At 47.4% G+C, this 15,383-nt stretch overlaps 1 protein-coding gene across 1 annotated transcript in view; it reads right to left on the bottom strand.

Moving 5' to 3' along the window:
- The window catches only part of Tmem123 (transmembrane protein 123), a 47,405-nt gene extending 34,311 nt beyond the window's left edge, over positions 1 to 13,094 (bottom strand). Inside the window, exons 1-4 of the mRNA XM_050162189.1 lie at positions 13,024 to 13,094; positions 11,910 to 11,961; positions 11,487 to 11,548; positions 10,260 to 10,582 (exon numbers count right to left, since the gene is read on the bottom strand). Coding sequence (XP_050018146.1) covers positions 10,260 to 10,582; positions 11,487 to 11,548; positions 11,910 to 11,961; positions 13,024 to 13,094 — 508 coding nt within the window. The remainder of the gene's footprint in view (positions 1 to 10,259; positions 10,583 to 11,486; positions 11,549 to 11,909; positions 11,962 to 13,023) is intronic.
- Between the last annotated feature and the right edge of the window lie 2,289 nt (positions 13,095 to 15,383).

Below are 15,383 nucleotides of genomic sequence, written 5' to 3'. Positions count from 1 at the left end.
CTACTTCCTGTCTGGTTTTCCCACCTATACTTCCTGCCTGGCCAATCAGCATTTATTTAAAACATGATTGACAGAATACAGACGATTCTCCTGCACCACCAAAGGATGCTCAATTGTGCCAAAGGACATGTGCTCAACTATGTTCACAGCATTATTTGTCATAGCCAGAACCTGTAAGCAACCTAAATGTCCCTCGACCAAAGAATGGGTAAGAAAAACATGGTACATTTACACAATGGAGTACTACACAGCAGAAAAAAATGACATCTTGAAATTTGTAGGCAAATGGATGGATCTAGAAAGCAACATATTGAGTGAGTTAACCTAGACCCAGAAAGACAAATATCATATGTACTCACTTATAAGTGGCTTTTAGACATAAAGCAAAGAAAAACCAGCCTACAATTCACAATTCCAGAGAACCTAGACAACGAAGAAGACCCTAAGAGAAACATATATGGATCTAATCTACATGGGAAGTAGATAGAAAAAGACAAAATCTCCTCAGTAAATTGGGAGCATGGGGACCATGGGAGAGGTAGGGAGGAGCAGAGAAAATGTATAGCTCAATAAAATCAATTAAAAATTTTAATTAAAAAATTTTAAAAATTAAAAAAGACATTGCACTTAACAAGAAAAAGAGAATGACCCTCAAAGGCTTATATATTTGAATGCTTAGTTATCAGGGAGTGGCAGAATTTAAGAAGGACTAGGAGGCGTGGCCTTGATGGAAGAAGTGTGTCATTGGGGGTGGCCTTGGAGGTTTTGGAAGCTAGCTCACACCTGGCTTTGCATGCATGTGTCTCTCTCTCTCTCCTCTCAGCTAGTTCTCCAACACCACACCTGTCTACTGCTATGCTCTGTGCCATGCTCATAATGGACTAAGCCTCTGACACTATAAGCAAGCCCCCAGTAAATGCTTTCTTTTACACGAGCTGCCTCAGTGTCTCTGAACAGCAATAAAGTGGTGACTGAGACAAGAGCTTACTGCTCTTTGAGATGACCTAAGTTCAGTTCCTAAATCCCACACTGGGTAGCTGGGTAGCTCCAGAGAATGTGACAACCTTTCTGACCTCCATGGATAACTGCAGTCATGTGTGCAGTAACATAGACACATAAGTAAGTAAGTAAAGACTGCAGCAAGTTGTGAAGTTTATGTTAAAGTTAGAGAGTGATGCCACAGATCCACAAGATCCTTTTTAGTGAGTGGCTCACTGGGGAAGTAGAAACTGCCACTACCCAGTTACCTCTGCTTCTCCCAAATAATGGAGTACAGTAAGAGGAGTCTCTTCCCTCTCCAGTCTGTTGTGAACTTCCAGTGTTCAACTTTAAGTTCTCCCTTTGAAATGATCTCCACATGCGGGAGCGAAGCGTCTGACCACTGACCCAAACATTAGGACATCTGAGCTCAGAGCACCAGCCTGCATCCCCGCTCCCACCCTCTGTACCCCACAATCAGTAGGACACCTGTGCAGGCTCCCCATCTGCCTTGGCCCACAGGATTTGCACTCACTCAACAGGTTCCTAACCATGAACCCTGCTCCTTGAAATGTCAATCAACTATGTGATTGCCCACATGAGCTTTCCTATGGCTTCTGGCTGCATCATAATCAATTTCAAACTCCAGGGAGACTGTAGCAACTCTCTGGGACAGCCTCAGGACCAGACTTTCCTACCTTCTTACAGATCAGCACAGCAGAGATACTGTCCTGGTATCTCTGGATACCAGGTCACCTGGTGCCCAGCATCACCTGTGGAGGCCTTACCCAGAATGTTGCGCAGTAGGGACATAGCCTGATCCTGGGAATAAGCAAGAGTCAAGGCTGATTCTACACAGAATTTAACCATGGCAAACCCATAAACCCAAGAGTTCTGTGCTCTCTGCCTGCACCTTTGGGACTCCTGGCACCCAAGGCTCGGACAGCCTGCACACTTCCTCCATGCACAACACTTGGTTGTTGCTTACCGTCCTAACGGAAATTCATGCCAGGTCCTGCACTGGGCCCTGGGACATGGTGGTGGCTGAAATCAGCACTGCCCCTTGAGGCACTGACCTTATAGTTGGAGCAACAAGGAGAAAGCATTATGAACACAGAATAGTACACCACTGGGTCCCCGAAGTCTGTGATATCAGGGAGTGAGGCCTGAGCATTCAGAGTTCAGCATTCTGGTGCGTGAACAAGAGGCACACGAAGGCAGAGACAGGAGGGGACAGTGTAAAGGCCCCAGGAGGGGATCCGGGAGAGCCTGGAGGAGGAAGAACATAACTACCTGAGTTCTTGCTTTGTCCATGCTAAGTGCCACCTCACCTAGCCTGTGAGCCTGTGCTGCCTCATGAGAAAAGAGCCTCAGAGAAACTACACATCACCAATGTCCAGCCAACAACAAAGTGACTCTTTTCCTCTTTTTAAAAATTTCTTCTGAAAGACAATATGAAATAGATACTGTGTGTAGTTTTATAATGGGGACAGCAGGCAACCAAAGCAATTTCCCAGTGTCCTTAGCCCAGCAGGGACAGCCAACCAATTTCCCAGCATCCTCAGCCCAGTGGGGACAGCCAACCAATTTCCCACGTCCTCAGCCCAGTGGGGACAGCCAACATTTCCCAGCATCCTCAGGCTGGTCTCAAGCGCCCGACACAGCATATTAGCTGTTTTGTTTGGGGTCTTTCTTTCTTTCTTTCCTTCCTTCTTTCTTTCTTTCTTTCTTTCTTTCTTTCTTTTTCTTTCTTTCTTTCTTTTTCTTCTTCCTTCTCTCCCCTTTCTTGGAGGTAGCAAGGAAACTCTGTTCAAAGCAAAGGTCATAAACTAATAAGAGTTGAGGAGGGGATGTGTGATCTGAATATATCCTACGAAAAAACTTTTCAACAAGAGAAAAATGGCACAACAAAAAGAACTGCCCACACTACCCCTTAGTGAGCAGCTCTGCTTCTGCTCCAGAAAAGGAAGCCTCACAATAATTGGGTTCTAAAGTACTCTTTCTTGTCCACCAGTCTTGACTGTGTAGTCCACTCTGGCCTGTACTATTTTTTTTTTTTTTGCTCTGAATAAAGTAATTTTGCTTCTTTTGTAAAAAGAAACACCCCACCCCCGCAAAAAAAGAAAGAAAAATGTTGTAAGATGCAGTAAGTAGCCAAAACCGCTCCTTGAGGTGTTTATTTTGTGTGGGCCACGAGTGAGCAAATGTGTAAAAAGTGCAGGGCCATACGGGTCTGAGCTCCCGTTCCTCAAACAGTATGTCCACGAATTGTGGGTGGAAAAGAACTGAACCCCAAACAGAGCACCTTTAAAATCGTGTATCTACTCACGGTGTGCTACAGCTTTGACCCACTGTGGATTGACTGAGTTATGCCCCAACTTATACACTTTTTTTTTTTATAATGAGACCTCACAATCTATTATTTTAGCAACTTTCAAGTACGAACCATTGTTACTGGGCTGGCAAGATGGCTCAGCTGGTAAAGGTGCTTGCTTGCCAAGCCTGACACCCCGAGTTCCATCCCCAGGACCCTCATAGAGAAAACTCTCTCCTATACGGTCCCCTCTGACTTCCAACACAACCTGTGGACACACACACACAAACTAAAATACCTCAAGTAATGATGCTAGCTATTTATTATAACTTATAAAACATGAGCCATGAATTACAACAGGAAAAGGGTGGGGGGAGGCACAGATAACCCAGCTACAACAAAAAAGGAATCTACTTAAAAAAGCTTAAAGTGTCAATGTTTACAGCAATTCTGGTGGCTTCAAACATGCCAGGTGCAATTCAGGGCCCTAATTACAATTGCAGTGCATTATAGACAGAGCCATGGAGAGGGAAGCCGGGCAGTTGTATCATTCTTGCTGCGGCGCCTGAGAGCGCAGTGGGCTAGACTCCCTGACAGATGCCACAGAAGAGCGAGCTTTGTGAGAAAAAGAACCTGAGAAGTTAACAGAGTTGCCAGGACCCGCTGCTGGCCTCCTAGGTTCTGACAGCTAACATGGGAGCATTTTCTCCCCCGTTTCTTGCACAATGGCACAACGGAAGTGCAGACACCCCTCCAAGCCTTCCCCCCACGTCCACGTCCCACTAATACTCCTTGGAGGAAGAGGCTCACTCCTGCCTCAGAATACCTGCCACACAAAGCGTGTGTTATTTAGTTGCTTCTGCCCAGAAGGTTCTCTTCCCTGGTGTGAATAGGACTGGCTCTCTCCTGTCTTCTTATCTCAGCTTAAATCAGTCCACTGTACAGGTCTATGCACACTGAAGAACCTGAAGCAGACCTTGTGGTCAGTCTCCACCATATTGCCTATTTATGATTTTTGTTTTGTTTTCTGTTTTTTCGAGACAAAATTTCTCTGTAGCTTTGGGGCCTGTCCTGGAACTAGCTCTGTAGATCAGGGTGGCCTCAAACTCAGAGCTCCGCCTGCCTCTGCCTCCTGAGTGCTGGGATTAAAGGCGTGCACTACCACTGCCAGGGTCTGTTAATGTATTTTAGCCTCTTTTATCAATATCCAAAACCATCTGTAGTTCATTACTTCCTTACATTCCCTCGCCTCCCTTGATGGAACATTCACGACAGCAAACTCAGATCTGTTTCATTTACTAAATGCCTTGTGCCTGAAACAGCACCAAGCCGAGTGGGTAACCCAAATATCCATCTGGCTCCGCAAGTGGGCATACAATGTACAATTACTGCACTCCACAATCGGTGAGGAACATCTTTGGATTCCCACATTACTGCAGTCTTAAATGCAAGCACACAACATGAATGTGATTAGCAGGCCAGTCTGAACTGGCTTTGCATGCCAGTTAGAAAACTCCTTCCCACACTGAATCTTGCTATAATTCCTTCCTCCCCTAATAGCTTCTCTGTTTTGTTTTTTTAAAAAATCATTTTAGTTATGTGTGTGCGCACGTGTGTGTGTGCATGTGCACAGGCGCACACAAGTGCAGGTGCCTGCTGAGGCCAAAAGCATTGTATTCCCTGGACTTGGTGTACAGGTGAGTGAGTCACCTGATGTGGGTGCTAGGAAATGAACTCCGGGTCTCCCTTGAGACGAGCAACAAAAGCTCTTAACTGCTAAGCCATCATCTATAAACATAACAAAATATTAAGCAAAAATAATACAGATGGAGGGTAACAAAGGAAGAGACAGAGGTCAACCATTGCCTTCACACTATACACCGGCGAATGGTGAAAACACCTGTGCACGCACACGCAGAAACACACACACACACACACACACACACACACACACACGGTTTCCTTCCCCCTAAAATAAGCCAACAGGAAAAGACAGCCACCTACCAGCCTAATAACATATCTGTAAAGCACTCAGCTCCCCATGGTAATGACTGCTACAGTTGTTGATAATTTATCACCCAGTTGATGAACACTAATAGAGTTGGGGCATCTTTCTAGTCCTTTTCTCTCCCGTGGGAAGTTTTCTGTAATTTTGCTACACATGCTGGAATTCAGCACAGTCATCACTACGATCAGAACAGAAGCTTAGCTATGAGAGCCCAGATATCAGCAGGAGAGGCAACACTAATGAGATCAAAGCACAAAAGCGTGAGGCTGACCCACAGGACGCTCTCCATGGTCCGGTGTGGGTGCTGTACATAATCCCAGTCCCACAAGGTGGAGGCAGAACAGTGAACTTGAGAGAAACCCAAGCTACGTTGCATGGCATGGTTAAGTGAAGTAATAAACAACAACAACACAACTCAGCTGAGAAGTTGTCTCAATCAGACTGGCCTGTGAGGAACTTTCTTGATTAATGGCTGATGTAGAGTGCACAGCCCACTCTTGGCAGTGCCCTCCCTGGGCAGGTGGTCCTGGGCTGTATCAGAAAGCATGCTGAGCAAGCCATGAGAAACAAGCCACTCAAGAGCATCCCCCATGGGCTCTGCTCCAGGTCTTCAGCCCGAGTTCCTGCCCTGAGTGATGGCGTGTGACCTGAGAGCTGGAAATGAAACAAACCGTGTTGGTTTTGGCCATGGACTTTTATCACAGCAACTGGAAGCAAGCTAGAAGAGGGTTCTCGCATATTCCAGGCTGCCCTGAAGTCCCTATGTGGCTGAGGATAACCTCCATCTCCTAGTCTTACTGCATACACCTCTCAAGGGCCAGGATTACAGGCACCCAGCTTCCCATTATGTTTTCCCACATGTTTTCAGTACCCACACCTTTGCTAGACTAACAGCAACAATCAAGTGAACCATGACCTGCCAAAGCCTATAACGGGCAATCCTTGGCACAGGCTCCAGGGATTCGCTTGAGAGGAGCTTGTGGTTAAGGCAGGTCCTGCAGCAGCTTGAACACACTCCCTGGCTAGCAGTCTACAGCCTAGATGGGCGGAATGCCTGAATCTTTAAAGCTTTCCTGTCACGTTAACACGGGAGGGCAGCAGAGTCACAGAGTCATTTCCACTTGGAAAGCCTGTAAATAAAGAGAGTAAAGTATATTCAACATCCAACTCGGGACACAGCATAAACACTCTGCCTTTCAGTGAACGGTTTAGGACTCCAAGGAGGGTGCACACCGAAGCCAACTGCCTGACTGTCTTTGTGTGAGAGGTCAGAGATGCTTCATCATGGGTCCTGAGGAGGAGTGCGGAATGTGTCCCTTACAGATGCCACCAGGTTGATGAGCAGTCCATTGTACATACAGTCAGGCTCTCTCTGCTTCCTAGGCTGCAGCGGGAGGGGAGAGGGTCTTGCATTTTGAAATAATTGTGAGCTTGAAGAAAATGAGAGGCCATTTAGTACATGTGTGTCCATCAGACATATAGTCCAGGTCTAGCCAGATACTGGGTCTGTAAGCCTGGGTGCAGTATGCAGATGAAGGGGCGGGGCACTCACAGCTGGGGAGGGGCAAGGCCACAGGATGGCAGAGGCATGGCAGAGGGGAGGTTCTGCTTGTAACACTGTTGCTATGAAAAACGCTGGGTTTGAGGCTGCACTGTTGGGTCTTTCTCCATAACAAACCTTCGCACAGTGCTCACCATGTGCCAGTCTCTGGTGATGTTGGCTCTGCCCTGGTGGTGTGGACCCAGAAAGGCTCTCTTTGTTTATGGGTGCCTCCAGTCTTCTCACCACTAGCACCCCTCCTTCCACTCAGTGCAGAGATAACATCTGTAGGTCTCTTATTTTTCAGGGAAGATCTCAAAAGGACTTTTAATTTGGGGAGCGGGGGAAGCAGCATTTTAGTGGTTTACTTTGGAATCCACGTAAATCCTACAACCCACGAGGGAAGAGAGCTCAGGTAATGCCATTGTTCCTGTCGCATAGAGACCAGCCCTACTGGAGGCACTCACAAAGTAAAGAGACACAAAGGCATTATTTATGGTTCTCACACAACCCACTCCCAACAAACTACCTCACTCAAAACAGACGTCCAGAGCGAACCAAAGAAACACAAAGAAAAACCAGCAACAACAACTCTGAAATATTTACCAACTGTTAAATGTATTTCTTATGCAAATATCTTCCTCTGGATGGAACCATCACCCAGAGAGGAGGAACTCAGACAGGTCCTGATCAATTCAGAGACAATGCAGGTGTCTGGCAGTGGCCAACAACAGTAAGTGCTTGGAGGAGGGGGGTAGGCTCCCTTCACCTGAGCCTCCTGGGAATTCTATCATGGCTGGAGCACTGCTCTGCAGTGTGACAGGGACTGAGGCCCAGAAAAAGCTGCTCAGCTCCTTAGTGGGTCTGGATGTAGATTAGGCTGATTACTTCCAAAGCCTGCGTAGATCTGTGTCTCCCCTCTCCATTATCTTCCTGGTGTTACATCACCAGCTGCTCCTTCCTCAACCAAGCCAGCCCCCTGGTTCCTCCCTCTTCTGGGTTCATGGTACAAACTATTGGCGAGTGATAGGTCTTACTGCCCAAGACGTCGTAACAAAGATCGACCTCCGTCTGGACTGCTGCATAAGCCTTAGTTACTGTCACTCCCAAGACAGCATTTCGTGGCAAAATACTGGACTGTTTGAGCAGACATTTCCATGCTTTTGGTTATAAGTTAATAAGTTATTTCATTCCCCTAAGGTTGTTGAAAGTGTTTTTGTTACTTGTCATAAAAACATACTGAGTGCTAGGGTTGGTGTGCCACCACACCCACCACCACCATCTCCATAAATTATTATTATTTTAGACACGGTTGCTCTATATAGCCCTGGCCATCTTGGTACTCACTATGCAGCACAAGACAGCCTGGAACTCCACAGAAATCAACCTGTTTTTGTTTCTGGAGTGCTGGGATTAAAGATGTGTGCCACCGTGCAAGGCAGAATAATACTTGAAAACTAGAAGTCCCATGACATTGTTTTCTGTCTTCCACAATATTCTGGACAGCACTGTGGAATGAAAACTACCATCAGCTGATGTGGCTTGGTGACGAAATGGCTGAGCCTGGGTTCTGATCTGAAGGCAAACATACATTACTGGCTTTACTGTAAATAAGATAGCTTACCTAGAAGTCTCAGACTTCTCAGCTATAAAATGGAGATGGTATATAAGGATCCTTAGGGGATTTACAGATCTTAATTTAGCGTAGTGGTGGCAGTGGGGAACATGACAGAGAATGTACCTAGCAAATATCAGCCATGTTTCAGAATGGCTGCGAAAAATCACCTTGCATTGTAAGGCTGCCTATCTAATTACACCCGCACGCAAAGACTAGAACAGGAACTTGGTTTTGTTTTTCAGTTGTTTATAAATTTTATAGAGAAGGTATCTCTTTGTAGCTCAGGCTGGCCTTAAACTCAACCTTCCTACCTTGCTCATTCCTTTGAAGTGCAGGAACTACCAGAGGGCCTGGTCCTGTTGGCAACACTTTTAGCACCGTTTACAGTGACAGTCTTAGAACTGAACTCACTGCTTCTACTAGTTCATGACACCAGGACATTAGAGCATTTCAAGTTTTCCAAACAGCACTAACCTCTCTAGTGAGACATTCATAAACAGAGCGTAGTGAGAAAGTCGAACAACAAAAATGTGTTCTGAGAGCAAAAGCTAGAAAAAGGGCACTCACTTTCCTCTAATCAGTACCACATGAGAGGAAACAGATTTATTTGTACGCACAAAGCAGGCAGTTAGAGAAAATGAAGGCCTCCTTCCATAAACATTAGCATAATATTTGAAGTAAGACAGAGAGCACCGACCAATTTTACTATTCGTTCTTTCCTTAACCCATCTCAGAATTACGTCTGCATCTCCGGTTTCTCATAGGTACAGATCAAAAGAGTGATGAAACCCTGTAAGGCCCGGATTTGGGAAGCTGAGTTAGAAGGCCAGCAGTTCAAGGTTATCTTCAACCACAATGGAGTTCAAAGCCAGCTATGACAACAGTGTTGCTAGACCCCGCCCCAACAAAGCAGAATGAAATTCAGCACAACAAACAAACAAGGTTGCTTAATTCACCCGGATTATTTCAGCAACAGCAGGCGTTGGGCTCAAACCACCTGCTTAAGTAAACTGACTGGTTATCTTTTCATAGCTGAGACTAAGAAACACACACCAGATGGACAGAACTGAAAAACACAAAGCCTGTGGTCGGTCACTTACTAACTTAGCGACTAGACCATAGCGACTGGGCTCTAGGTGATAAGGGAAAACAGAATTCTCACAAACTCAGAGTTCTTCTCAAAGTGTCTAAAAGGTCAAGGTCCCGAAGGGAAACAAAATTCCCTACACCGAAGGCTGACACCATCATTTGTTATGGCTTTAATGACGTGGGCTCTAGACAACAGAGACCTGGAGGTTGCTGCGCAGGTGGCTACAGCCCTAGAGAGGCCTCGGTCCGGCATAAGCCTCACCTGCGCGGGGGAACAAGGGGTGCACACACGAGGCTCCCTCCCAGCCGCACTGGCCCTGGAAGCCAACTTGTAGCGTCTGGGGGACCTCCAGCTAGAAGCCGTGTGGGTATTCGAAAGCCAGATTAGTTTCTGCAGCAGTCAACGGGCATATTTCAATCCACAGGTCTTTCTACCAGTCACAGAACTCCAGGGAAAGGCTGAGAAGCAGCTTGAGACCTCGGCAGAGGGGCCATCCCAGGGAAACTCAACAGGTTACCCGCACCGCGAGGGCCTGCCGCCCCCAAGCACGGAAGAGCCAGAGTCTTGATCGGCAGGTGGCCCCGGGGAACTGGGGAAACCCGCCCCAGCCTCAGTTCCCCTAAGCCCGCGGAGCCGGGAACTTTCCACGCGGACGCCGGACGTGGAGACGCAGGCCGCCCCAGCGCGCTTCCTCCCGGCCGGCGGACTCACCCTGAGGGTCCGCACCGTTCGCCACGGCACCCGGCAGCGCCAGCACCTGCAGCGCGCCCAGCAGCAGCAGCAGCAGCAGCGCGGCCCGCGCGCACAGCGCCATTGTTCCCAGGGCCCCTGAGCGCCCGCAGCAACCGCACCGCGCCCAGAGCTGCCCTCCGCGCACGCGACCGCTCCGCGTCCCCTTCCGCCGCGTACCGCTCCGCGGCAGCCGCAGCCGCCGCCGGTCCCCCCTTGACCAAATACGGCGCGGGCCCGGCTGGGGCGGGGCCGGGAAAAGCGGCCGAACCAGAAGGGGCGTGGCTCTGAGAAGAGGGGAGATGCTGAGAAGGAAGGGATGGGCGTGGTCTCAGAAGGGGAGGGGCGTGGCTCTTCGAACCGAATGAGGCCGAGCCAAGGAGGGGCGGGGCGCTCGGAGGCGGGCGAGGGCGAGGGCGTGGCCTGCCAGCCGGGGCGTGGGCAGGACTGGCTGCTGGGGCGCCCCTCTTCTCAGCCACTGGCCCCCAGTGGTCTTTCCCGACGTTGGGAAGATTGGCTTTGTATAGTTTTCGGGTGGGGATTGGAGCCGCAGGCTGGATGGCTGCAGAGGAAGCCCCTTAGAGAAGTGTAGAAAGGTCAGATTCTACGTAGGAAGTTCAAAAGTTAACATCACGATCTTCAGACTTCAGTTGCGTCTCCTTTTTTCGACGTCTGTGCAGAAGCAACTCATAGAGTGGGTGGTGCGGCTCACAGAACTGTTGGTAACTTTGCACCTACAACCTAGGCCCGTCTCTGCATGGAGTCCGCCGACCTGGTTCAGGACAGCTTGTTGTAATCTACTTTTTCGGCAAATATCCCGCTTAAGCCAATGCTCCCAAAGACTGTTTTGATTCCTCCCAGAACTCTAAAATCATATATAACTGGTGCAGACTCCTCAACTAATGTCGAAGACAATGAGCAACTAGCTCATGCCTGGCCTGATCCAGGGCACTTTGAAGATAAGTTAAAAACCTTGTTATGAGAGATACTTTTGACCATTATCAAAGCTTATCAGTTATAGATTGTAGTGCACCATGCCCGTCTGCGCTCTATACAATACCATTCAGTTCGTGAGCTGGGCAAGGGGCTGGAGATTGAAACACACAAAGACACACAGACAGACACGGGTCAACCTTGAAACAGGAATGCCCCCTTTATTGTGTTCAGGGGCAGTTTATATAGGGATAGCCACGCCCCAGCCAAACCTACCAGAAATCATTCTCCTGCGTCAGGAACTCTCGAGGGTCCAGTGCTCTCAGAGCAGCTGCAGGCTGTCTCAGAGCAGAGGAAAACAAGTTGTTTACAAGAAATTCAGGATCTTGGGGTTCACTGCTCCCAACAATAGATGTGTCCTGATCATGGATGAACTAGCCTGATCTGCTCTTCATTTACAAGGCTTACACCCGAGGTTGCAATCAGCCAACCAGAAAATACCGGCGTCTACCACAGGCTTAAAAAAAATAGCCTGGTCTACAAAGTGAGTTCCAGGACAGCCAGAGCTGTAACAGAGAAACCCTGTCTCGAACAAACAATACAGTTGTATGTTTAGGATTTGGAGGTTCTGTTATTGAAGAATCTGACTTTGGGAATAACAAGTGCTTCCAGACTAGGAAGGAACGTCCCCACACCCACCACGAAAAGGTGAAATTCAGTGTCCAGAGTGGTGACATATAAGTGTGGGGTACTGGGGAGGTCAGGAGAGCAGAGTTTGTGGAGGGGGAAGGGAGAGTGGAAGAGGAGAGAGAGAAGAGAAGGGGAGGGAGGGAGGAGGAGTACATGAGAGAACAGGATGGTTGAGATGAGGAAGGACAGAGAGGGAGAGCAAGGAAAGAGATAGCTTGATTGTGGGAGCCATTATGGGGCTCGTGTGTAAAACCTGGCCCCAGGGAAGTTCCCAGGAATCCTCAAGGATGACCCCAGCTAAGACCCTAAGCAATAGTGGAGACAGTGCCTGACCTGGCCTTCCCTGTAATCAGATTGATGACTACCTTAATTTTCATCATAGAACCTTCATCCAGCAACTCATGGAAGTAGATGCAGAGATCCACAGCTAAGCACTGGGCTGAGCTTCTGGAGACCAGTTCCAGAGAGGAAGGAGCGATAATATGAACAAAGGGTTCAAGATCATAATGGGGAAATCCATAGAAACAACCGAGCTGAGCTAGTGGGAGCTCACTGACTCTGGACTGACAGTGAGGGAACTAGGCCCTCTGAACGTGGGTGATAGATGTGTGGTTGGGGCAGTCTTTGCGGCCACTTGCAGTGGAACCAGGGTTTTTTCCTAGTGCATGAACTGGTTTTTGGAACTCATTCTTTTTGGAGGGATACCTTGCTCAGTCTAAAAAGAGAGGGGAGGGCCTTGGTCCCACCTCAAAATGATGTGTTAGACTTTATTGACTCCCTGTGGGAGCCTTACCCTTTCTGAGGAGTGGATGGGGGTGGGGTGAGCGTTGCACCCAGATTACGACCACCAGAGAGGCCCAGACTGTAATAAACAAGGTTTAATCAGCATAATACAAACATGTTTGGATCTCATCTCCATCCCCGTTGTAGTGAGGTAGAGAGGAGCTGTATCTCCTCTGTGGGGTAAGTTTTTAAACGCATAAGCACACAGAGACTCTTTGAAGCTGCTTTGGCATAGGTGCAAGGACTTTTGCTCCCTCCTATTTTGCCAAGTCAGCTTTTTCCTTGTTCTTAGAGAGCAAGACCACTGTTCTTGAGTTAGGCCATCTTTATCAGCCTGTACCAGGTGGCTGACTGAGCTGAGCTAAGTGACTTTGTGCTCGGAATCTCCCGGGTGGGAGAGGGGAAGGCCATATCTCCCTGGGAAAACATTTTGCTAGAAAATGTCTTCTTGCCCCTTTGAGAATAAGGGGTGAGGGTCCTACAGTGGGGAAGTAGGGGGAGAGGGAGGAGGGGAAGGAGTAGGAACTGGGATAGGTATGTAAAATGAGAAAAGATCATTAAAAAATAAATGAATTAATAAAAAACAATGAAATTAGTGCCTCATGAAAGTGGCCTGAGGGAAATTTCCATGCACCCTCACCCACCCACTCTACCCAATTCCTTCTACTATGAAGAAACAGTAAAACAGTCTATGATACCAAGGATGCTGAACAGATATCAAATCAGTAGTGTAAGTTCCAAGTCCCGGTCTCTGGACTCCATCTTTGGAGGCCCTGTCCCTGTGCCCGCCAAGCCTTGACCCTTCCCCAGAGAAGTGTCAAGACAGCATTAAGCCTGGATAGTTTTTAATTTGGCTTGTTGTGATTAGGCTTGATTGGTTTGCCTACAGAGTATTTGGTCTAAGGTTAGTCTAGGGCTTGAATGAATGTAGCCCGTGACTTTCAGTTTGTATGTATGTTACTCCTACATTTTGGGGTTGGGGGTATATTAGCCAGTTGGAAATTAAACACATGCAGATTTTCAGTACTCATTGAAAAATTCCCTCTCAATACTATTCTACATGTTTTTGCATTTTATTATTTTCATTTGCATCTTTGTATTCGTTACTATATTTCTAAATTTCCACGCCTCCACTCTGGAAGAGGGTATTTTTGTCTAGGCTGCCCCCCGACATTCCTATAATAGAAATGTGAAGATTGGCAGAATCAAAATGGAATTGTGATAACCAAAAAATAAATCTGAGAAGTTACAAAGAAAAAGGACTTATACTAAGGAATTGCTTGATAGAAACCATCACAAAAGATTACCAGGATTACAAGCTTACACAGAAGCCACTAGAATCTTAACCAAAAGGTGCAAACAAGTCTGTCTGATTTCCCACCCAAATTGTGGTAGAGGAGGAATGTTTCAAGAGTATTGATGCCATCTATCCTTACATCTTTAAACAGTCCCCTAGCTGGTGCAGTAGCACATGCCTGGAATCCCAGCATTTAGAAGACAGAAGCAGGAGAGGATTGGTGAGAATTCAAGGCCAATCTGAGCTAAGTAGTGAGTTCCAGGGCACGTTGAACTGGATGTATAGTGAGACCCTGTCTTGGTCAAACCAGCCAGGAATGGAGGCACAGTACACAGTACTGTGGTCCTATCACTTGGGAGTCTGAAGGAGGATTGGGAATCCAGAGTCATCTTCAGCTTTAGAGAAAGTTTGAGGCCAGCCTGTACTACATCAAACTCTAACTCAATAAAGCAAGCAATCAACCAACCAGACAGAAAGATAAAACCTCTTGTTGTAACTTCGCTGAATATGCCCACTTTGCTATGACACGTGCATTCCCATTGCAATGCTATTCTCATCATTATTCCTCGGTGACTTGATGGCTTCTTTTCAACAGAGGTTGACATTTCTTTTGCACAGGATGCCTGCTGACCTTTTCCTCTATGCAGCTTTCTCTGCTCTCTCTAGATTCCCTTTACATTCCGTCTTCAGCCATCTGGGCAGCACACAGTGCCCATCCTTCTTCTCATCCCTTCTAGGATCCCAAGAGCTACCCTAGCACCAACACTGAACAAGCTCTTCCTTATCACAGCTGACTACATATGCTGTGAGTCTTTGGCTTCATGAGATGGCTTACAAACTACGGATTGAATGACTAACAACTTAAAGTAGGCTGTACTTTGGTTCACAGTTTGAGGGGCACCGTCTACTGTGAAGGGAGGTTGCATGTCCTCAGTCAGGAGGTAGAAAGATGAAGTTTGGTAGGGCCCATGTTCTCGTCCCTTTTAACTTTGATTCAGTCCAGGATCTCAGCCCAAAGGATGGTGCCACCCTTCAGGATGGGTCTGCCCTCCTTGAAACCTCTCAGGAAACACCTACGCAAGACATGCCTAGAGGTGTACCTCCTAAGGGGGCCTAGGTCCAGTTGGCAATGAAGACTAGCCATCATACTTGCCTAAAAATTCACCATGGTTAGTTTTATTTAAAAAGATGCTGGGTTTGGGGGTCTGTATACCTGTGATCACAGCACTCAGGAAGTGTAGATGTTAAAAGCTACCCTTGGCTATGTAGTTTGGGGCTAATCCACCTAAGTGAGAGATAGATAATGGAGTAGATGCTACAGAAGGGCCCATCTGATCTGCATCATAGCTGTGGTGATATTTTATTGTGCTATCACAAATAAAAGCTTGCCTGAGGATCAGAGT

Source organism: Alexandromys fortis, unplaced genomic scaffold (assembly GCF_014885135.2).
Source record: "Alexandromys fortis isolate MF-2015 unplaced genomic scaffold, M_Fortis_MF-2015_v1.1 scaffold_112, whole genome shotgun sequence".
In the NCBI taxonomy this organism is placed as follows: Eukaryota; Metazoa; Chordata; class Mammalia; order Rodentia; family Cricetidae; genus Alexandromys; species Alexandromys fortis.
Note: the sequence above shows the minus strand (reverse complement) of the source record. Positions and strands in the feature narration are given on the sequence as shown.